The sequence below is a fragment of the Pithys albifrons genome, chromosome 1, assembly GCF_047495875.1.
Source record: "Pithys albifrons albifrons isolate INPA30051 chromosome 1, PitAlb_v1, whole genome shotgun sequence".
Taxonomy (NCBI): Eukaryota; Metazoa; Chordata; class Aves; order Passeriformes; family Thamnophilidae; genus Pithys; species Pithys albifrons.
The window spans coordinates 121,450,815-121,474,207 of NC_092458.1; the positions used below are offsets into that span (position 1 = coordinate 121,450,815).

Sequence of the window (23,393 nt, forward strand, 5' to 3'; positions counted from 1 at the left end):
ATCACTCCATCGTGTTGCCTCATCCTCTCCGACTGAGATTTCATTTGCACTGCACTTTCAGAAATGCCACAAACATCTGCACCATGTCCAACCTCCCATTGTTCATTAAAAGTGCCAGTTAATGGCAAGCAAAGCTCCAGCCATGTAAGCTGGCTCTGTGTGGGCTCTGTACAGACCCTGATTGCACTTCCCACAGCCAGATCAGGAGCTGGGAAACGAGGGACTTGGCTGGTGCCTCCCCTTCTCACCTGAGCTGGTGCTTTTCAAGCCAGTTCTGGCAAGAGGTCACACTGGAGGTACAAAGTCCAGGTTAGAGGGGAGCACAGCCCATGCCATCCTGGTCTCCTCCGGCTGCATCTCCCAGATTTATGTGCCCAACACAGTGGTGATAAACTGCAAAGTTGGCCCAGAGTGTCAGTGTTAAGCACTTTTCAGAGAATAATGGGATATTTTTTAATAACTTTGGAGCCCTTTTTGTTGCCAACAGAGGCAGCTACTGCTTTTTTGAACCTCAGGTCATAGAGACCTATGTGACAGAGACCAAATCTTGATGACAATGCCAAGGAGATGAGGGGTTATGGGGGTTGCATGTAGCAGAATTTGCTTTAAAGAAAAAAAATGTGGGGCGAATGTTGCAAACTTTCAGGATACTCCCAAATTTTATGTAACACTGGCTAACTTGCAAATCAATCAGAAACCAAGAAACGCCAGAGCTGTGCAACCCTCATCTGCTCCATGTGCCTTGTGCCCTGCGTTCCCGTATTCCTGGGAAGGTGTTGAAACCCGGGAGATGAAGGGAGTCCTTCAGAGAGGCAGAGCGCAGGAAAGGCTGCCACCCCGTGGGGACACAGCTTTGCCAGGCAATCCCTGGGATCTCCAAGGCTGTCCTTCTGCCAGAAGGCAGGGGACAAAAGTCCAAAAGTAATGGATCAGCCAGGGGCGAGGGGGGAGAATGCAGCATCCATTAATTGTTCCCTTGCAGAAAGAGCTGTGTGAGCTCTGTGTACCTTCTCCAGGAAAGGATGAGGAGAGTCCCCCTTATTCCCTGCCAAGAGGAGACACAAGGAGGGAGCCCTGGCCCAAGAGGCTCAAGGACAGCTTCCTGGCTGGTGGGCTCCATTGCTCCCAGGTTTTCTTGAGGAAAACAAGATTCTGGCAGAGGTGACATACCCTGCCCAAGCAGTGCCATACTGAGGAGGGCAGGGGGCAGGTACAGCACCAGCAGCTGCTGCTGCCCCCCATGTCACTGCCACCACCCGGGTCACTGGAGCCTCTGGGATGAAAGGGAGTTATGTGGAGGATGGTGCACATCCCTGGTCAACTGTCTGCTGGATCCTCCTCAGGACCCTTTTAACAATTCGTCTGGATGGGAAGCTAAAGTAATTTCTGCATTGCTTTAGGCAAGCAAGGTAATCAATGTGTTTGGAAACAGTGGGCAGGTAATAAAAACACACTGCAAAAAGGGTGAATAGTCACCCTGAGCAGAAGCCTCTGGTTACAGACCACCCTACACCAATTTTGAAGGATGTTTTGAAGGTTCCCTGTGGGCAGGGTCCTTTGCTGCCTTTCCCTCCACGACAAAATCATCAACTGAATCACTAACCAAAAAGCCTTCAGAAATTCTGTTAATCCTTAAGGAGTGTTATCAACCGTGGTCACAGGCTATGAATGACAAGACTTTCTTTAAAAGAAAATTAATCTCCACAAAGAGAAACAAGAACTTTTGCACAGCCAAGTGCACAGAAGAGGAGGAAGAGGAGTATCCCAAATGAAAAATGTGAAATATTTTGAGTGACATATAGGCACCAGTAAGCAGGGAGGAGTTAGTGGCAATGCTTAAGCTCTTCTGTGAGTGGATGAGCCCCTCAAGGGCAGGGATACTCTGGGTTTGGGGACAGGCTGGAGAGTCTTCAGTGACATGTTCCCCCTCCTACACAAAATACCATCAGCCACATAGTGTGTCCTTGCACAGAGGCTTTAGAGTTGCTTATGGTTTTAATCAGCTAATGGATTGCAAAAGGTTTTAAAATCAGCCCTTCTCAGAGCAGTGAGACAGTCAAGGTCTCGTGTCCCTGGGGTGTACCCCAAAAGTGAAGGTCTGCATAGGTCCTGAGTTGCTGCCCCCTCTGTGTGGCTTCCGGCTTGCCCTAAACCTGTCCTGATTCCCTATCATCAAAACACTCACTTTCTACCACCCAGGCATTAAAAGGGGCCCACAAATATTTCAAATGTCATTTCATGGGACCGACAGACACAGTCTGCTCAGACACCTGCAGGCAACATCTGCCCACAGATCATGCTCAAAAGGTGTTTTCCTATTTTTACATCTCTGAGAGGTTGGAATGGGGGCTAAATGTCTGGGGCTGGGATTTTTTTTTCCATCTGGCTTTGCTGAGTTTCTGTCAGCCAGTGGTGGGGAAGCACCAAGGCTCTGGCAAGGAGCTGCCTCTGAGGGGAAAGCAGTAGAGGCCAGGGGCAAAGCAGTGAGGGGCAGCTTCAGTTAAAATGCCTTTTTCATCCCTGTAGCAACAGCTCTCTCCTGGAACAAAATTGCCTTCTCCCAAAGTGGGCTCATTCACACCTTCCCTCTGGAGATGTAAATGCAAAAGACTGCACAATTTTTGGTAGAAAGTTTCGAGATTTCCCAGTAATTAATCTCAGTAAAAAAATGGTTTAAAATAGTGTCAGACGCTGAGGGGATTTATTGCTTTCTAATTACCAGATAGTAATCACCCCGCCTGCCTGCTCACCCCTGATTCTGCAGCACTTCCCCGCTCCTGCAGCCTTGCCCTTTTCCCTGGTTCTCCCTCAGCTGCCCAGTTCCCAGCAGGCTCTGCCACGAATGCTGTGATGCTGGTCCCAGTAGTGCTCCCAGCGTCGCTGGCCTTGGGGAGTTCAGGCAGGGTTGAGCTTTGGGACATGCTCACTTTCTCTGGGTAAGAGGCAATGCCTTTGCTCCTGACTCCCAGCCCTCCCTGGCTTTAGGCCTTGATGTGGCAGAAACAAGTGCTTTTTAAATTTAAATGGTCCCAGAGCTTCTGTGTTTATGGCTCATAGTAATATTTAAACCCACGCTATGAGTTTAAAAAAAAAAAAACCAACTGCATTTTTCTCTGTTTTTCACAGCTAATCAGCAGCAAAGAGGAGGCTGGTGGGCTCAGCTTTCTGACAGAGCAAAAACTCTTTCTCCAACTGTCCTCACCTCCCAGTGAGCTCTTCTCTGGGAAGGATGTGCTTGTTTTGTTGCCACCCTGCCTTGATTTCTAAGTGGGATCTGGGAGCCCCCAGAGACATGTTGATTGAGATAAATGTGTATCTGCTCCCAGGAAAGCAGGGACCTTCTCTACTTGGGAGCCAAGGTGTACCTCAGAAACTCCACCTCCCAATGCAGGTCTTGGATGTGAAGATCTCTACCAAGGGAAAAAAAACTTCTTTTCCAAGCTTATTGTACCTATGGGGTTAATTATAGGATGTGGGGTTAGCAACCTTTCCTAAACACGCTGGATACCCATCTTTGTGGAAAGCTATTTGAGCTGAGCATCAGTGCTGAAACCTTTACTCTTGAGTATTCACATCTATGCAGACTTGAGAGCCATGGATTTCATGTGTGGCAGCTGCAGGGAGAGTTCATACCTACACCCTACCTGCCCTGCCATCAAACAACTTTAATCATGAATTTTGGATTAAATCCTTCACATTGCTTCATGGAAATGAGGTCTGCACTGCTGTCTGCATTGACCCAAAGAACAGAAAGAAGGGTGTGGTTGTTGGGCTGCTGAATTTTGTCCTTTTTCTGATCCTTTTGATTTGCCTACATGAAGGATAACAGGAACATGAAAGAAAGGGCAAGTCATCATCACACAATGTACCTCCAGTGGTGGAAAGCCCGTCCTCCAGACTGTGACAGACACCTTGCTAACATTGCAAAGCCATACAAAGGAATAAAATGAAACCCCCAAAGCCAATTGCGTGTTTCCTATATCACTTTATTGACCGCCACTGACCACGTTCTCAGGTTGAGCGCCAGATACCAGTGGAAGAGGTGGAGCTACCCTAGAATTACAGGGAGAGCAAGGGACACGGTGTGTTAACGCACAGGCTGGGGAGAGCTGGCTGGGGATGAGAAGCCTCTGCACAGCGGTGAGCCCCCTCTCTCCCTCGAGGGCCTACTAAGACAGTAGAAAGACGTGTTTGTCCTCCTGCCTGTTGTCCCTGAGGGAAACGACAGGGCAGTGGTGTGAATAGATACACTTAAACACTTTTCTGAGGAAAAAAAATACACATTGCAACCCCTCGAAGGGTGAGATGTTATTACTTCTGCGTCTGCAAGGAACTCGTGGCAGGTTCATCGCGTGTACACAGAATCTCGAGTGTGGGGCTTAGCTCTGTTGCTGTTTCTTATTTCTAAGAGTAATCAGTTTAACTCTGAGTGGGGTAAAGCAAGTCTGCAGGGCTTTTCCCCCCCCCCCCCCCGCTCCAAGCCTTGCCTCAAGGCTTGGCACACCCAGAGCCAGTGTTACTCATGCACTCCCTCCTACCTGATGGTGGGTATGGGATACAGCACTGGACGAAGACCCTTTCAGCAAGTACAGCAGCATGGCAGCATCACCATCCATGCCATCCCCACAGGTTTAAGCTTCAAAGTCCACCAGCCACTCACCCAGCCCCTCGTTCCATCCAAGGGAAAAAAAAGGAGGGGTAGGAAAAAAAAAAAGAGGAAACAAAGTAGGGGAGTAACCAACAAAATAAACCCCTCTAGATATTCACTGATATCTGTGCAATGGCTCTGGGAATGAGACCTGCAGGTGGTGGCAGCCTGCATGCCGTGGTGGCAGGCGGGCTTAGGAGGAAGGAGCAGAGGTGGGCTTCTCCTCCCGGGACACGGGGATGGGCCTCTCGCTGTGGCCGGCGTCCATGTTGGAGGGGACCTTGGGGCCCGAGAAGGTCAGCATGCCATCGTTGGACAGTGAGCAGGTGATGGCAGCCTGGTCCACGTTGGCGGGCAGGCGGTACCGGCGGTGGAATTCCCGGGAGATGTAGCCGTGGTCGTCCTGAGAGGCAGTGGGGAAAGGGGGGAAGGAGTGTCAGAAACCCTCCAGCACCACACTGTGCTTCCCTTTGTCCAGCCCTGTGGCTCTGTTGGAGTGGGAGATCCACACTCAGCCAGGATTATCGTGACACTGCACTGCCAGCGCCACTGGGCACATCTCTGCTTTCTTAAGTATTTCACATGTTTGTAGGGGCAGGTGTCCCCTGTGATGCCCTTGAAGCTGCAAGAGCTGGGCAGAGCAGCAGGGTGTGATTTTGGCCATATTACAGGTTGGGATCTGGTTTGGGCCCCTGATTTCAAAGGATGCTTGGAGACAAAGTCTGGAGCTCCAGCAAGGTAAAAGCAAGGCGGACATGTGCACCCATGTATTTATTTACTGGGTTGCAATGCTGTGTCAGCCAAAGTACACAATCCTGGCCCCCTTCTTTTTCTGGCCAAAAGAATGAGAAATGCAATTATTTATTCTAAGTCGGCCATGAAAAGGGCTGCTCCCTTCCCCTGAAAAAATAACTATATTAAAAAATACATACTGTTTCCAGACTAGAGCCTTGTCTGGCCAAAAATGTGTATGAGAAGAATTAAACTCCTGCTGGTATAATTCACTTTTCGACCCCCCCAGATATTTCCATGACATACGTGTTAAAAGTTTCCAAGCCTGAGGCACTTGGTTGTTTTTCTTTTGTTTTGTTTGCTCTTGCTTTTTTCTCCCAGATCAGCATATGAAAACTCTGTTTTCACTAATGATTCTGGCTTATGAAAACTCAGCCGTGCTCTGGCAGTGCCAGATGATGTTCTTTGTCTGGTCCAGTGTTATTAGGGAACAATGAACATCGTCATCTGATGGTTATGGAAGATGATGATTGAAAATAAACAAAAGAGGAGTGGATTAGCTTGTTATTGTCAGATGCCAGGATGGGGCTCTAGGGGAATTGGCCATGCCAATAATGACAATAAATAACTCCTTCTTCTGATATATTCTTGTTTTTTTTCCTTCAGTTGAGAACTGTTGGAAAGGAGGAAAATGGAGTTTGACTCCCTGGTTGCTCCACCATCACATCACTTCCACTTACCTGTCTTTCACTGTGCTTGCCATGGATTTCCACAAAGTCATCGATAATCTTCACACTCAAGTCTTCAGGGGAGAAGTGTTTTACATCCAGCATGATTGTAAACTTGTCCCGATCAGACCGCACCTGCAAGTGCATTGTCAGAGAGTAAGACCCAAGCTCAGAGCGTGGAGGCAACACCAGCATCACAACAGCTTAAAAGCCAGAGAACAGTGGTCTGGTAGTGGCACAGCTTCTTCTTCTGTGCCCATGGACCTCACCAGGGGTATTTTTTCCCATCATGGGGATCCAGGGACATTGGGAGCCCATGGTAGGTGTCAGGGACACTGGGAGGCTGTGATAGGTGTCTCCACCATTGCAACTACTCTGGGGAGAGGTGTCACTTCTTGCTGCTATTCTTGTGTTGGGGACCCTTCTGCACTCAGTGACCTGCCAGATGTGCTGGGCATTTGTACTCACCAGCAAGAGAGGATGGAAATTAGTGTAATACTCTCTGATAGCATGTGTTTTGTCCTTTCAGTGTTTAATGGTCTCTTTGTGGTCTTAGCTCTGGCAGGAAACCAGTAGGAGAGGGCCAGAGAAAGCACTGGTCCTTGAGCTTCAAACCACAGCCCCCACGGCTACACACTCCTACAGCTGCCTTTGGAGGATTGCTCCAGAGTCCTTCAGCATGGCATTGTTAAAATCACCGAGATCCCACAGTGGAGGAGGGGGCTGGAGAAAGCTCCTGCCCACCAGGGTCCTCTCCCATGCCCAGCTGCCCTTGCAGGCCCTTGCTCTGGGAGCAGCATGGCTCTTGGTCACCACTCAGCTGGTGAGCACAGAGCATCAAAGGCAACTTTTTACATGTTGGTAACAACCACCAGGAGGCAAAATGGTTTCTGTTTCTCAAAGGGAAGACTTATTCCCAGCTAGGGCTTCTCTCTGTGCCCAAGAAGGGGCAGGTGAGCTGTACCTAGTGGTGAGTTTGAGGTCTGAGCCCCCTTCCACCACAGCATGGGGCTACAGCCACTGGTGAGATGTGGGTGGAGAGGAGCAGGTGGAGGCATAAGGAGGGAGAAGAAGGAAAAGGAGAGGAAGCCAAAGGGCCCTTACCTCTGAGATGCCTGACTCCAGCACGCTGCGGAAGAGGGACTGCCTGTAGTAGGGGCTGATAGTGGATGAGAACAAAGGCAGGAGGTCATACTCAAGGAGACCCTCTCCAAAAAACTGGTCAAACAAACGGCTTGGAATGAGGGGTCCCAGAGCACGCTTGAACCAGGGGTGCTGGATGGTAATGTCCATGCTGCTGCTGCTGCTGCTGCGACCTGTGGCTGCAAGGGGAGAGCAGAAGGGGCAGTGCCGCTGCTGGGGAGACGGCGATGCCTTGGCTGGACTGTGTGGTGCAGCCCCAGGGAAGCTCCCCCTATATATACCAGCCTCGCAGAATGAAGGCATTAGCAGGATTCCTCTGGAAAGACATGATCTCATGATGGAGGCAACGTGGTCAGCAGAAATGCGGAGACTGACCTGGAAATGACAGTCTGGTTGGAATCGGTGCCAGATGTCCTGGAGGGATGATGCCAGGCAGCAGCAGGCTGTGAGACACGGTGTGCCCAGTGGGACTGGCAGGTTAAACAGAGCACTCCGGTGGGCATCTCAAGGATGCTTGTGAAAGAGGTCTGCTCCATGGGTCTTTGTAACCCAACCTTGGCTCTTCATTAATTTGCTTCTGTTTCTGCCCCTCCTTGAAACAGGGACTCGAGATTTCTTCCAAATAGTTGAAACAGCTTTCTTCCAAGCAAGGGAAAAGGGTCTGATTCAATTTGAAGAAAGGAAAACTTTTTTGTGACATGCTATAAAGTGCCTCTACCACTTGAGAGGGACCTGATGCCCCTGGCACAGAGGTCTTGGCAGGACTGGCAGGGAAGCAGGACTAACAAATGAGGTAGACATGAACATGGATCTGACAAAACAAAAACTTTTAACAAAAAATACTTTGGCAAAAGAAAGAAGGAAAAAGAATTTCGGTCGCTGACCGTAACAGCAGTCCCAAAGCTGCTCTTGAGAGGGTCTTTGTTTTGATTTAGAAGTGAAGTGGGACATGCATTTATCTCCTGGTGTCACAGCACAGATCCTGCTTAACACGCGTTTCTGTTTACAGCTATTTTTCATTTCTGTTTCACTTAAAGCCTCCTTTAAGGGGTCATCTGGCACCCCGAACTGTCCGGGGAATGGGCTCCCTGCCCGCTGCCAGAGCAGCAGGCTCTGCCAGAGAGCTGAGGTGGCTGGGCAGCAAAAGGGCAATGAGGCTGCCCAGCTCCACAGCAGGGCTCAGCAGACAGCCAGAACCCCATTTTCACCACAGCCAGTGATGCAGGGACTGCATTCCTGGGGCCTCTGGGCAGCAGAAGCACCTGTGTTGGGAATCTTGTGTGACTCAGCACCTTTTGCAGTCAGCAGAGAGCAAGGGAGAGAAAGGAGAGGGCACTTCCAAAGGGCATTTCAGGGCTGAGGGGCTGAATCAGCCTCTCATATTGCCAAGGACTAAAGCAACCAAGTATGGCTGAGATCCTGGCATCAGTGCTTTGGAAGAAATGGGATCAATCCAGGCCAGAGGAGCTAAATTCAGAAGAGCATTGAGGCAAAGTGATATGCAGCTGAGCATTGACTGGCATCCAGGCACTGTGTGGTCTTGGAAAATCCTTGGCCTTGGGTCCCACATACGACCTTTCCTCACGCAGTGCATGGACACAGGAAAGGAAAAGCTGAACAAGGAGATCCTGTTGCAGAGTCTTTCCTTCGTGGAAAGTGATAGGTTGAGCAGAAAAACAGCCAAAAAGACAGTAGAGACCACTAAGAAGACAAACAAAAGTTTAAGTTCCAGCTTACCTAGTTCCATCAAGGAAAGGCCCTATGGTCTGGCCATGGCTCTTGGGCATGAAGGCTTTTTTTAAAATCAGGTGCCAAAGAGTTCAATCCCTCCTCAAGCCATGGAGGAAAAACCCACAACAGACAGACCTAACGTCTCATTTAGTCCCATTGTCCGAAATCTCTTGTTTTGCTTGAGAAAATGAAGGGAAAGCATACAAGTGTAACAAAGCACTGGTAAGATTTTTCTTTAAGAGCTCTACAAGATTTGGGTCTTTGCCCCAGGAGAGAAGAAAATCTCTCCTCAGCCACACAGTTCCAGAGAGCTGCTAACTTGTGTTTAACCAGTGCAGCAGTGACCTGATACAGAAAGCATCATCTGATATACAGAGTGAGAGGTAAAATGAGAGGAGAGATACATGAACAGGTTCAAATTCCAAGCCACTCACTGGAGCACCCAAAGCAAGTTATTTATTTGGCTGGCAGAAGAAGAGGTGGGAACTGTACCCACACAGAAGGTGAGATACATTTGGGGGTCACACATACCATTTGGGCCCCAACCATGCATAAGGGATGAATGCCATCCCTAAAGTGTGTTGGGAACACCCCCTTTGTGTTTCCCAAATCAGGGGTTATGCCAGGAGCACAGGGAGCAATGCACACAGTGGCAGGATCCTCTTGGGCCATCTTTCAGTCCTTATGAAACCGCCAAAACCTTAAGCTCTGACCTCCAGATTGTTCCCCAGACTGTTCCCTGGATTATTGAGGAGGGGAGGAAGGAGGGAGGGCCTTGAACACTTCCAGGGGTGGTTCCACAACTTCTCTGGGCAACCTGTTCCAGTGGGATGGAACACATACATGTGTTCAACGTGTGACATGTGACCAGAGCAGTCTGTTCAGTGGGATAAAAGGAACTGAGTGTTTAGAAAAAACAACCAGTATGTCTTCAACTTAATTTTATCTAAAATTTCATGTATTACCATGCATTCAAATACTTGAAAAGCGGCACCTAACTTTATGGTTTTATATCTTTAGTTTCTTTTGGACCCACATTTCCATGGCTTTCCCTAGAACTAATCATATCCATATGTCTTTAATAGACATTTTTGTCTTTTATGGGCAAAGTATTTCACTGCAGTGTAAATTTCATTTACAGGAATTTTTTTCTGGAGGAAACTTTGCACTGCCTGCATGCTTTGGGGGAAAAAAAAATCTCATGAGGTGCATCACAACTAACTTCCAATGCTCTAAAACTTAAGTGTCCTGCCCAAGTGAATGGTCCATACTCCCTCTCCAGTCAGTGCAGACAGATGCCTCCAGATGGCTCCTGTTATAATGTGGGTGGGTAGGAAAGGTGAAATGAGACCCCTTTCAGCAGTGCCTAGATCTCAGCTGACTAAGGAGGCAGCCTGGACAGCTGCCTTAGAGGAGGCAATTCTAATTCTAACCTCTTTCTGGACCAGCAAAGCTGGTGAGATGAAACCCACCCAGTGGGAATTTGGTATGAGAAAACAATTATTTTGCACCAGTTCAGGAGATGAGACCTCACAAGACACACAACATTTGAGTATCATTATCACCTGCTGAGCAAAAGCAGTGAGATTTATTTGTGTTCCTGTAAAAGGAAGAAAACTAATCCATGTGCTTACGAGTACACCCAAAAGCAATGCATCAAAGGTAGGTTTTTCCTTCACTGAAAACTTAAAATGTGAGTCCAACTGAAAAAGTCCTCCAGTAAATTCTGCTGTCTAACTTACCTGTGAAATAATCCCTTCCTAAACTGTGATGCATAATTGCCAACCCATGAGACATTTAGTAAAGGATGTTGCCCAGTAGAAAACTGCAGAAATCCTGTATCACATTCCTGAGTAAAGCTGGCATCAGCAGTCAAGCACAGCCCTTTGCTTGTATTAGCTGCTTTTAGCTTGCATGACTGACTCTTACCTGCCAATTTCTGGGTGAGTCCAGGGCTGTCTCCAACCCCAAAGTGAAGAGCAAAGCACGTGTTTAAGTGGAGCAGTGACTGGTCAGGTGTAACTGTGGAGGGTTTGTATGAGATTCTGAAGTGCTCCTAGAACTGGGATTATTGTTTCCAGCTGGTGTGTCACAGCTCCAGGATTGCCCAGAAAGTGAAACTCTGATTCTGCATGTCCTCTCGAGCCAAGTGTGCCCTGTCTACCTGCAGAGGATACAACTCTTAGTTTTTATGGAAAACAAGAATGAGTTCCAGGGCATTTTCTTTCAAATAAACCTCTCAACCAAAAAAAAGTACAACTGCACTCATTCAGATGGCCCTTGCATTTAGATACCAGCTGGTTAGTAACAACATAAGGGATTGAACAATATTTGGCAATATTTAATTATAAAATTGTTGCAGCACGTCAATCAGACTAAGTTTCCCCTTCATAGGAATCCATGAGGGTACAAAAATGAGTTCACGACAGGGACACAGAGCTGGGGCAAGTCATAATGAGATTTTGTTGCAAGTTTTCTTCCTACTAGTCTTGCTGTGGTGGAAAATACTACATAATGTGTGTGAGGGAGCTGGTGAGTGGGAAAAAAGAAAGACCATTCTGAAATTAGTCAAGCTGAAAGGGATCCAGCGTTATCACTTTTGGCTGCTAAGCACTTAGTGAAAGCTTTCCCTAGAAATGAACACGGAGTATTTATTTCTTTTTAAGGGAAGAGCCCTTTCTTTAGAAGACTCATTTCCTGTTCCTCATGGCCAGGAGCTCCAAACTTTTCTACCACGTCCGACCTGGGATGCTGATGAAGGCAGGAGCAGCTGATTATAAGAGCAGTGAGACTCATTTTCCTCTGCACTCAAGCCCCACCAGATAACCACAGAATCATAGAATCGATTGGGTTGGAAAAGACCTCCAAGATCATCAAGTCCAACCCCTTGGTCTGCTCCAGTCCCTTTACCAGATCATGGTACTCAGTGCCACATCCAATCTCAGTTTAAAAACCTCCAGGGATGGGGAATCCACCCCCTCTCTGGGCAGCCCATTCCAATGCCTGATTACTCTCTCTATAAAGAATTTTCTTCTGATATCCAGTTTAAATTTCCCCTGGCGGAGCTTAAGCCCGTGCCCCCTTGTCCTATTGCTGACTGACTGCAGATACCATGGAAAGCACTAAAACAAGTGATTCTGATGAATTTTGAATGTTGTTGATACCTTGCTGAAGTTTATAATTATGGGAGGAGGCCAAGTCACGTTATCAGTGCAATTTGCACGATGCTTATCTAGGGCTGGGGCTGCAGAGCAATGCAAAGGGAGGGCGGGGGTGAGGAAAGGCAGGTGTTATATTCTTTAACTAGATAGATGTTTCTAGTTAAAAACAAGGAGAGTACTTGAAAACCTTTATCTCTGAGGATAGTTCACAGCAAGAAAGAAGCCAGTTAGTTGGAGGGTTGCTACATTCTGAGCACCTTTGAAAGTCGGGCCATGTATTAAGAAATTTAAAGGTAGATCTAGAAGCCTAACTCTCTGCAAGTATATTTCAAACAAAGAAACAAACAAAACAACGAAAAAGCACAAAATGTGGCTTGCTTTTCTTTTAAGGAGAGATAAACATGTCCCTAGAGAACCCTGAAAATTCCCATGCCTCTCAAACAGCATTCAGCTGCCCCTGCCCTCCAGCCCCTGTTTTATTGCTGGCCTTTGGGATTCTTTTTCTACTCCAACATCTCCTTCTTGCCTGTTTTAGAGGGATGGAGCAATTTTTATTTCATGGCTTATAGCGATCCACAGTCAGATTTACAATTCAGCTGTACACTGGAAAAGTTAAATTATCCATTACACTCATACAAAGACTGATATTTATTTTATCTAAAGAATTTATATAATATCAACAGTCTGCCTTGGTGCAGCCAAAGAGGCTTAAAAAATTACTAGCAATCCCTTTTTTCCACCCCAGAGCCCACATCCTAAACACTGAACAAATCCCATCAGTGTTTAGGGCACATAATATCATTGTTGTCAAATCAATGGTGAATTTACGTGCTGTTAATCCTTGGCACTTTGTCAAACAAGCTCAGCAAGTTTTAGCAGCACAATGCATTTTATGTTTTCATCACTGGATTTGCATAGGGAATGAGGGATGCTCTTTGCTTCCCAGTCTGCAGCAGAGACCAGAGTGGGAGATGAGGGGAGAGCATCTCACGGACCCAGAGCAGGAGAACGGGGACAAGATCAGGTTTGGAAATTTTCAGCTGCGAAGCAATGGTGCTTCTTTCTCCCCATCTGTAGATCTCAGAACACTTTCCTCAGGGGGTAAGTATCATCATGGTGACTGGGAACAAGTTAAATGAGTTGGCAGAGATACCATTGAGCCCTTTTCACTCCCCATGCCCTTTCTTTGAATAAAACCACCTTGCTTGCAGCTCCACAGAGATTGCTGCTGAGAGTCCCTCTGCCTTGCAACCAGATCTCATCTCCCTGAGCTTTCCATGGCCCCTCTTCCTGCTGTGTAAAATATTTCCCTGATTCTGGAAATTACACTCTTTTTTTTCAGACTAGAGAATTTGAGAGTATAGGGTTTTTCGTGACATAATGTTTACTCATCTGAAGCAAATAATTATAGTAAGTTTGAGGAATTAGCCAAAATAGCCAAAATCTTGGCTATTTTTCAGAGGAAATGAGAAATTATGTCTATTCTTGATTTGGTATGAACCTCTAATGAATAAATAAATAAATAAGACATATCTTCAGACTTTGACCTCTTTAAAAACAAATCACAACTTGCTGTAACTTTGATTTCATAAAATAGGGTTTTTTTCTTCCAGTGCTCTTGACAGTTTAGATGTAAGTTGTGGTCAACACGAGCATTCCTGCACTAAGCAGATAATCCTACAGAGCACATAGGAGGATGATCCTATAGATTTTTATTTTCTCCAAAGGATCAATACCCAGCCTCTGTACTGGGAAAGCATGGCATCAGGGAGGAGCAGGGATATTACAGGGACTGCTCTACCATAGATAACCAATCATGCAGCAAATAGGCAATGTGAAAGGCTTGGGAAGCAGATGAGACTGGGAGCAGTGTTTGGAGAAGGGGAAAACAGATTGCAGGAGAGGGTAGCCAAGAGGAAAAGTGGCTTTATCTGCTGGTCCAGAGAAAGAGGGAAGTTGAACAAGTGGTGCTGATCTAGTGTGGAGGGAGAAGTAGGAGGAGGAAGTCTGTAGGAGCACTGAAAGAAGACTGGAAGAGATGATAACATGGAAGGAGGGTGGTCTGATCAGAACAAGCAGCTCTGTAAAAGAGCATTCTGCAAAACCTGCAGCCACTTGGTGATCTTGCAGAGAACCAAACAGTCCTAGTCTCAGCCTGCCTCTTACTGAGCAGGGCTTGGAGAAAAAAACACTGGACATCCAAGGCAGATGTCACTGCATGAATCATTAAGCAACCCAGTAAAAGCTAAAAAACCTGCCTAATTGCAAGTAATGTTGTTTAGTGCTCAGGTGCAATTCTGGTACTGGGAATTGAGCTTTTACAGAATCATAGATTGCAGAATCCCAGATCAATGAGGTTGGAAAAGACCTCTGAGATCATTGAGTCCAACCTATGACCAAACACCACCTTGCCAACTAGACAGAGAGTGCCACATCGTTGGTGCTAAAGGGACCGTGGAGACTGGCTTATAGAGGTGGACAGGGCAAGAAGGCAGTATCTGGTCTGAAAGGGACACTGATAAAAGGCAGGCAAAATTATGTTATTGACTCAGGTTAGAGAGTGAGAGGCACTGAGAGACCCACTAGTACTACAGAGCCTGAAACCAATAGGATTCTCCACCAGCTTCTCTGTGTACACAGGCTATCTATTTAATGAGGTTCTTTAAAGTCAAACTAAATTGCACAATACAAACAGCATACAGAGACCACTGCAAGGAGCACCTCCTTTCACAAGCTGCCATGGGGGTGAATCTCTCTGAACCTCCAATGGGTTCAGGAGTGCCTGCACAGAGCTATAGGATCTGCAAATCTCCCTGTGCTGAGGAGAAATAGAATAATCACAGTTTTCATGTGGCTCAAAGGGATCCACTCTGTCCATCCAGCAGCCTGAGAGCAAAAAAAAAGGCCAGCTCTTGATGGGATAAAGATCCCTTACGCCTGGATGCCAGACGAGTCTGTTACGGTGGCAGCTGTCTGGTGACTTGGAGAATTTATTTTTACAGTAGCCCGGTGATGGGAACCTCAGAAAAAAACATCACTTGGCAGAGAAAGACCCTAATGAGCCGTTTGTCTAAGCTGCTCCCAAATCCTCTTGCTGGATTTGTGTGCACTCATGTGAGGATGCGCATTAGTGTGAGGGTGGTGGAGGTTAGTGGTGAAGAGATTAGGGCGATGGACCGGCGAGCGAAGTGCTGAGCGCGGCTCTCGTGCGTCACCGCGTGTGCGCACGGACAGCGCCGGGGCTGATCCCAGCAGAGCTGCTCAGGTGCTGCACACCACAGGTTTATGGCTGCACTGCATCACCCGAGCACGGGAAGGAGTCAGAACGATCCATCAATCCCCCTGAAGTCTCTTATGATCTTGTGAGGTAAATCGAGTGCACGGGCTGCGGACTGGGGAGGAGACTACAAAATAAGGGATAATCAAGCTGAAGAGAATCACATTTCCCAGACTTTAACCCACTGGAAAGTGCTATATGTTCAGCAGATGGGATGAGACTTCAGATTGCTGATGTAACACCAATGGACACAGCTCTGCTGTGTATGAGTAAGGTTAAATGATAAAGATTGTCACACAGTCTGTGGTTTAAACCCCCTCTTTTCACTTCCTTTTTTTTTCACCCCAGATGTTTTATTCATTTTGTCAAAAGGTCATAGCCAAGGAACCAAATACAGTGAGGGAAAACAAGCAAACAGAAAAATCCCTACTGCAGCTGTTGAGTAAAAGAAATAAAGGAATTTTGTGTGTTACTGCTGGGAAGAGCAGAGGAGGAGAGTTGCAGCTGTGGGTGCAATAATAGGAGGCAAATTTACAGCGATCAGTTTTAAATGCAGGGCCCAAATCTAAATGCACAGCATGCAAACACAAAAGTCCTTGCATAACATTTCTCACTTCCAAGGGTGACACTGTGACCTGTAGATCACAGAGGAGCTTTTCACTGACCCAGCGAGGGTGTTCTCAGTTATAAAGGTTTAAGTAATGCACTTTATGAGTAGCTGTGGATGTAAGAGAGTGGTTCTGGCAGCTTCTGATGGCATTTGGGCAATGAGCAAATAAAAATGTGCACTGTGTTGCCCAAGGCTCGGTGTTCTTTCTCCACCTAGAGCACGACAGAAGGAATGTTCTGTAGCCGCACTGAGCATCCTGAGAGGTGACTCTCCTGCAGTGATATGCACTGTTTTGTCACTGACTGAGTGAGTTCAACCTTCCTTTCTCACTCTAAAGTCTTGTCCTGCTCTCTCCTCTGACTCCCTATTTTTATCCACTGGGATATGTGTATTTCTGTGCTGCAGAGTGATTAAAACCTGTCAGTGCTGTTCAGTCCTGTCAATGCTGTTCAGTCCTCCTCTAGGCCTGTGTTGCTTTACAGTCCTGTTCCAGGGTACCTAAAAGAGATGCTACTTTCAATGAGCTGCTCACTCTTCACAGCACCATAGCAAAAAGCAGGCCACCATCCTCTGAAGGGCATGAAGATTTGACTGCTGTTAGGTTCCTGCTGTGGCCATCCTTTCTCAGTGTCCCAGCCTGTGTTGGTAGCTGGCTCCTGCCCTGGGGTGACCTGAGCATGAGGGATAAGAGAGTGAGGTCAGACACTACATCTTCCCCATGGTAATGAAATGTGGTCCTGGGGGCCCCATTAGCTCTACTCCTCTCTAGGGTGGGCAGTACTTCCCACATGGAAGGTTTTGCCTGCAAGGAGACATTCAGACATTGGTACTAATTACCCTGGAAAGGAAAAAGGGGAACCAGGCACAACCACGTTGGCTATAGTACCAGATCTGTTTATTGCCCACTGTGCTCCCATCAAGATGTGTAAAGAAAGCACCTATAGAAGGCAAATGAATGTTTCCCTATGGGAAAAGTATTTCCAAGAGTCTCATAACTCAGTCTGTCATACAGCACCCTTCCCACTGCTCTTCCAGCCCTCACCTCTAACACCAGCCATCCTGTCAATCCTTGTGTGCTCTGTTCCTCCTCTCTTGAACCATCTTCTTCACAAATTTAGAGGTTTCTTTTTCTTCTGAAGACAAGAGTTTTAAGAGGCTGCAACTCTGAACAGGCCAGTCATTCCATCTCTGTGCACTGCTGCAGCTTGTGCCACTTCATTACAAGCCCTTGCCCTTATCCAGGAGGAGCGATTACCTTGACCTTCAAGGATCCAGTTTGGTTGAAGAAATAAACAATCAGTCTTGCTGTAATCAATAAAAGCATCGAAAAAAGATTGGTTTGTATCTTTAAGAAAATGAGGACAGCTGTCCTGAAAACTGCTTCCCTCCATGGGATTCCCAGGGCCTCAGAATTTCAGGCCATGAAAGCAGAAGTGCAGCCCTTGTAAAGATATGTAATAAATGTCTTCATACAAAGCAGATGTTGCCACTCTTCAGTGAATGTTATTGCAAGGGTTTGGACATGGCTGCTCCATGGCTTACCCTAGCTGGCAAGTGATTTTTATCCCTGTAAACTGTAGCCCAGGCAGTTTTTCCAGTGTGTTCACAGCATATCAGAGGTGATGTGCAGCCTTCAGTTGAGATCACAATATACTCTACATCCATTTAACATCTATTCCCAGAGGTTACCACACTGCAGACTTGGCTTTTCCTTTACAAAGCACTCAGGCAAAATGTGTTCCAGAGTCTGAAAACGTGCAGAGCTCTGGAAGGGGTTCAGCAGGGTCGGCGTTACCATTCCCAGGCACATGTAAAAGACTTTTCTGAACCTCTGAAAAACACCAACACCCAAACTGCCTACAAGATGACCTGAGTTAGTCAGAAATCTCATCCATCCTGTCAACTTGAGCTATCAATGTTATTCTCTACATATGGGACAATGTAGAGAATAACCCTTAAACCAGGATCTCATTATTCTACCAATTCATTTTGAGCCACAGACAACTAAATATGTCCAAACAGCCCTCAGGCAATGTGCCATATTACTCTAACACCTGGCACAGATAGGCAAGAGGTGGAAAGTGGCATTATCAGCCAAACAAAAGAGGGTGCAAAGGAAAGAGCTGAGGTTTCACAGGTGCTTCTACCTAATTTTACACCTAATCGAAGATTATCTTTGAGTCTTTGGAGGTAAGCACTGGTTTTAACCTGTCCCTGCAGGCTGGCTTCTCAGGCTGAGTGCACTCCCTGGCCCACAGCTACATTCTTCCAACTGCAAAGGAAATTTCAACTCCCGAGCAAAGCTACGTTATGTGACCCTGCATCTAAAGGCCCTACACAGCACAAAATCCAGAGCTGAAGCGTGTAGCCTGAGCCCTCTGCAGGTCTGGTCTCTAAGCACGACTGCTGCATCTGTAGCTTCCCACATGGCATCTCCTGAGCTTTGCAACAAGTACTGCACTAGCCCAGAAGTGTCACACACACACAGGCTGGATATGTGCTGGACATGGCATTCTGTGCTCAACCAGTCACAACTGGGGACAAACAAGGGATGGGGAATCACCAGGAAAAAGGAGCATAATTTTTTTTTCTTCCCCTGCCCTTAGCTGGGCTGTAGGAGTGCTCAGAACCTGACACACTATCTACCACATCAAAAACAACATGAGGAATGATAGCTGTTTGATTTCATCTTGTTAATCCAGCTATTTAGTAGAATGTAAGTAAACAGCAGTTGTAGGTGAGTCTGCATTAATATACCTGCTCAATACCCAGGTACTGCTAACAGGACATTTTTTGCAGCTGTGACTTTAGAACCATTTCTGGTCTAGAAACACAGCAAAATTCCCATGACATTCCAGTAAAGACAACTGCTTAGGAAAGCAGTTTATATGGGGGGGAAAAACAAGCAGGCTCTTTTGTAGGCATTGGCATACTGATTAAAGTGCCATGTATCTTGCCTTAGGGTGCTCAGTGTGGCTGCCCATTTGTTGAGAGAGACAAAGGGCAGAGAGAGCATGCGGTGGAAGAGGGCACAGAAGTGGGCTGGGATGGACATGTGCTGCTGTTCAGCCACTGGAGAGATGGAAGTGGTCAGTTTTAATGATTGCTACCCAAGGTAGGCCAGCAATCCCTCTTCATCTTTGTGAGATACCTCCCTCAGTCATAGGATCGCAGAACAGTTTCGTTTAGAAGGGACCTTAAAAATTGTGTTCCAGCTCCCCTGCCAGGGGCAGGGACACTTTCCACTAGACCAGGTTCCTTCAAATCCCATCCAGCCTGGGCTTGAGCACTTCCAGGGATGGGGCATCTACAGCTTCTCTGGGCAACCTGCTCCAGTGCCTCACCACTCTCACAGGAATTTCTTCACAGTATCTAATTAAAATCTCTCTTTAGTCTAAAACCATTCCCCCTTGTCTTATCAATATTTACCCATGTACAAAGTTGGTCTCCCTCTTTTTTATGAACTCATTTTTAGTACAGAAAGGCCACAATAAGGTCTCCCCAGAACCTTCTCCAGGCTGAATAACCCCAGCTCACCGAGCTTGTCTCCATAGCAGAGGTGCTCCAGCCTTTGGGTTATCTTTGTGGCCTCCTCTGAACCTGCTCCAATAGGTGTGTGTCTTTTTTGTGGCAAGGATCCCAGATTTGGAGACAGCACTGCAGAGGTTTCAAGAGGGAAGAGAGGAGGGGCAGAATCACCTCCCTCACCTGCTGCCCACACTGCTTTGGATGCAGACCAGGACACTGTTGGTTTCTGGGCTGCCAGTGTAAATTCCTGGGTCATGTCCAGCCTCTCATCCACCAGCACTCACAATTCCTTCTCAGCAGGGCTGCTCTCAGTAAGTCTTCCCAGTCTGTGCTCATGTCTGGGATTGATTGCCCCGACCCACGTGCAGCACCTTGCACTTGGCCTTGTTGAATCTCATGAGGTTCTCGTGGTCCCACTTTTCAAGCTTGCCCAGGTCCCTGTGGATGGCCCCATCCTTCTGTTGTGTCACCTGTCCCACTAAGCCTACTGTCACCTGCAGACATGCTGAGGGTGAGCTCAATCCCACTGCATTGTTAAGACATGCAAGAGCCCCAGTCCCAAGTCTGAGCCCTGAGGGACACCCCTAGTCCTTGGTATCCACGTGGACTGGCCACAACTCTCTGGCAGCATCCAGTCAACATCCACTTCAAGCTGGCGAACAATCTCATTACACACCACACATGCCACTTCCTTCAAAAGAACTTCATTCCCACTTTGCTTTCAAACACTGTAGCAAATGTGTGAACTTCCTGGGTCAGCAATTCATCCATTTTAAAATAATTTCAAATGTTCCATATCAGTTGAGGTTACAGCAGGCTCCCTCCAATCTAGTGCATCTTCAAGTATTAGCAGTAATTTTATCTCATTTTATTAAGGAGAGTAAAGGAATAAAATTTGGGCTCTTTCTGTGGTAAATGAGACCTGGAAAATCACTGTGACCTGTGAGACCAGCTCATTGAGACTGCAGTGTCATGGTTGTAAAGTTTCCTGACCACTGCAGTGTGCTCCTGGCTCATCTTTGGAATCTCTCTGGGATCAGGCTGGAGGGTGTCTGCAGTCTGAGAGCAGGGGGGGAGCAAGGCATGGGTGGCTGAGATGAGGGACCCCCAGGTCCCTCTGCAGCTGCCGGCTCATTGCCGGCAGCTGCCCAGGCACCTCCACAGGGTCCACAGGGAGCTTTTTAGCTGTTCAGTACAACAAGAGGCAATATGGGCCAGAGAACTGAAATCAGCAGTGCACATCTGAGCCTAACGAGTGCCAGGGGCTACAGGAAAGCTGTTCCAGGTGCAGTGATAAAAAACCTTTCAGCAGCATCAGTGAATGGAGAGGGGAGCCTGTTTAATTTAGGATCAGCTGAATGGCTGAGTAGCCTCATGACAGCTGTGGAGTTACTGAGCTATGCTGCAGCTTCAGCTCCCTTGTCCTAGCAGAGCTCAGGTTCCCTCTTCATGACACTGCCAACCTTCAGCTCTCTCACTACCACTCATACCAACAAACTAGTTGCTCTCCCTGTAGTTGTTTTAAATACATTTTAATCCTGTGGGAAAACAGTTGTCTAGTATTACTCCAGTATTCAGTATTGCTCAGCTCCAAAATCTAACTCCAAAACTGGGCTCCTGGAAAGTCCCTTTGTCTTTTGCTAATCCAGAAGTGTACAGTAAATCCCTTCCAGGACGCTGGTTGAGCTACACCCAAAGGACATTTTAACAACCATCCAGTGTTGCATAGGTTTCTTGTAACAGACTTACACGCCTGGTGTTACTGACTTAGCATTATTTCAGCTAGAGCTACTTTACAGTGCTAAATCTATCACTGTAAACACTTGATCTTTGGCCTTGCCCTGAGAAAAACACAGTTCTGCTGGATGCTGTGAACATTTACCTTTTGCTAAGCTCCAGGGAAATGAGCATATAGATTAGCAACAATACTGACCCTTTTTTCTAAGCCTCATTGCTTCCCTAGTCAGGTGGCAGCAAAGTCTGTTGTTGGAGTTACTGTCCTGAAATTAGAAGCTAAAACAACAATGGGAGGAATTCACACGAGGCAACTTCAGCCCTTCAGCTGCGTCAGAGCCAGCAGCTTTGATGCTTTCACAGGACTGACTAAACAGATCGATTAGATCTGCATCAGCCATTCTGCAAGACATAATTGGAAAATAATATTTTCACAGGATTAGAGCTTCTTGCTTTGAAAATAAGCAGCTTGGCTTTGGGTAAAATTTTCCAAAGCACCTATGTGAGATGTAGAGAGCTGAGCCCAGTTTCAGCACAGATCATGAGACCTGTGGCAGCTTACCTGGCCTCTGAAGGGTGATGGTGACAGTGGAAAAATGACAGCCTGGGCTTGAGTTTCACTTAACCTGAATGCCTCTGAACCCACTTGCTGGCAGGTTTCTGCTGCCTTTCCCTTAGGAGGTATATCTGCTCCCTGGCCTCTCACCTGTGGTAACTAAGCCTCTCTGACAAAGGCCACAAACACATCCCCAGGTGCAGGCTTGTCTCTCATCCATGCCATGCACCTGCATGGACACATCAGATGGGGACAGCCTGACAAGGACTGGCCCCCACCTCCTGCTCACATCAGGGAATGCTTTATGTAAAGTTGGGATGAACACGCCACAGCATAGATACCTGGACAAGGCAGAGTGGACCTCTGGGAGCTGAACAAAACCCCATGGCAAAACTGCAGTCTCCTTGCCCAGCTCTGCCTCCCCAGGGAAGTACAGAGGGGTTGCAAGCAGTCTCCACTGCAGCCTGCTGGCCTCCACAGGAGCTGCCTCCTGCCACAGGATGCTGCGGGGAGCCAGGAGGGCAGAGCTTGCAAACCACAGCCACTCTTAGCCAGGCGCACAGCACAAAGCAAGAGGCTCCGGTTTTCACCTCATGAACTCCTGAGGTGTCACATTCCCGGTAACACATTCCCATCCCCTCTCAGGGCCTCTCTGTAACTGTCCTGTTTCTCTCTCTCCACCAGGAGTTTGACCAGAAATGTCACTTCACAACTCGAGCTGCTCTGGTAATGCTTTCCTAAGGGCTGCCATGCCGGTATAGGGTCAGGCAGCTTTTTCCAAGTTATCCCTCTTCTCTCCCCCAAAATAGATCCCATATCTGAGTACTCTCATAGGCCATAATACCAGGATCTCCACATCTATGAAATGGGGTTTCCTGCTGCTCTGAGGGTCCCAGGTGGGGACAGGGCAGCAGCACCCACCTTGCACCCACACTGGGGAGAGCCCACACTGCAGAACAGGGAGATGCAGACTCCAAAAGTGTCAACCACATGGCTGAAGCAATTCTCCTGCTTCTGGAGTTCAGGGGGCACTCATCACCCTGCTCTGGGCTCCACCGGGCCCACGACGCCTATCCCGAGCCCCTCATGCCATCAGCAGGCTCATGGCAAGAAAAGCTGCCCTGGATTATATCCAGCTCATTTCTGCCGAGGATTTGTAGCACCGCGGTGGGTGAGCCCTTCTAGCCAAATGCCACCGGAGGGAGCCCCAGCAAAGCAAATGAAAGCTCACGGGAGCTCCTGCATCCCTGTAGAGCAGCTGCTTTCACCCGAGCACCCCCGAACCTCCGGAGTCAGGGGGTTGTTTCGCGGAGGTGTCACGGAAAGCAAACCGAGAGCAGCACATCTGCTGTGAGGAGTGTCCATCACTGCACGTCCGGCTGTTTCTTGACTGAACCACAGGGTACGGTGATGCAGGAAAGCTTTAGAGCACCTATTGAGTACCTGAGTACCTGTGTCACAGCCTGTTCACCTGCACTTCTTACCCATGCCTGGTCCAAGAGAACCCCTGGTAGAGTTGGGGGAGGTTTGTCTGACACAGGAAAG

At 47.6% G+C, this 23,393-nt stretch overlaps 1 protein-coding gene across 1 annotated transcript; it reads right to left on the reverse strand.

Annotated features, from left to right (window-relative positions):
• Positions 1 to 4,841: 4,841 nt before the first annotated feature.
• Positions 4,842 to 7,401, reverse strand: CRYAA (crystallin alpha A). Its single transcript, XM_071573642.1, has 3 exons — positions 7,213 to 7,401; positions 6,121 to 6,243; positions 4,842 to 5,051 (listed from the first exon to the last, which is right to left on the reverse strand). Exons 1-3 carry the CDS (start codon positions 7,399 to 7,401, stop codon positions 4,842 to 4,844), a joined length of 522 nt encoding a protein of 173 aa, XP_071429743.1.
• Positions 7,402 to 23,393: the final 15,992 nt, after the last annotated feature.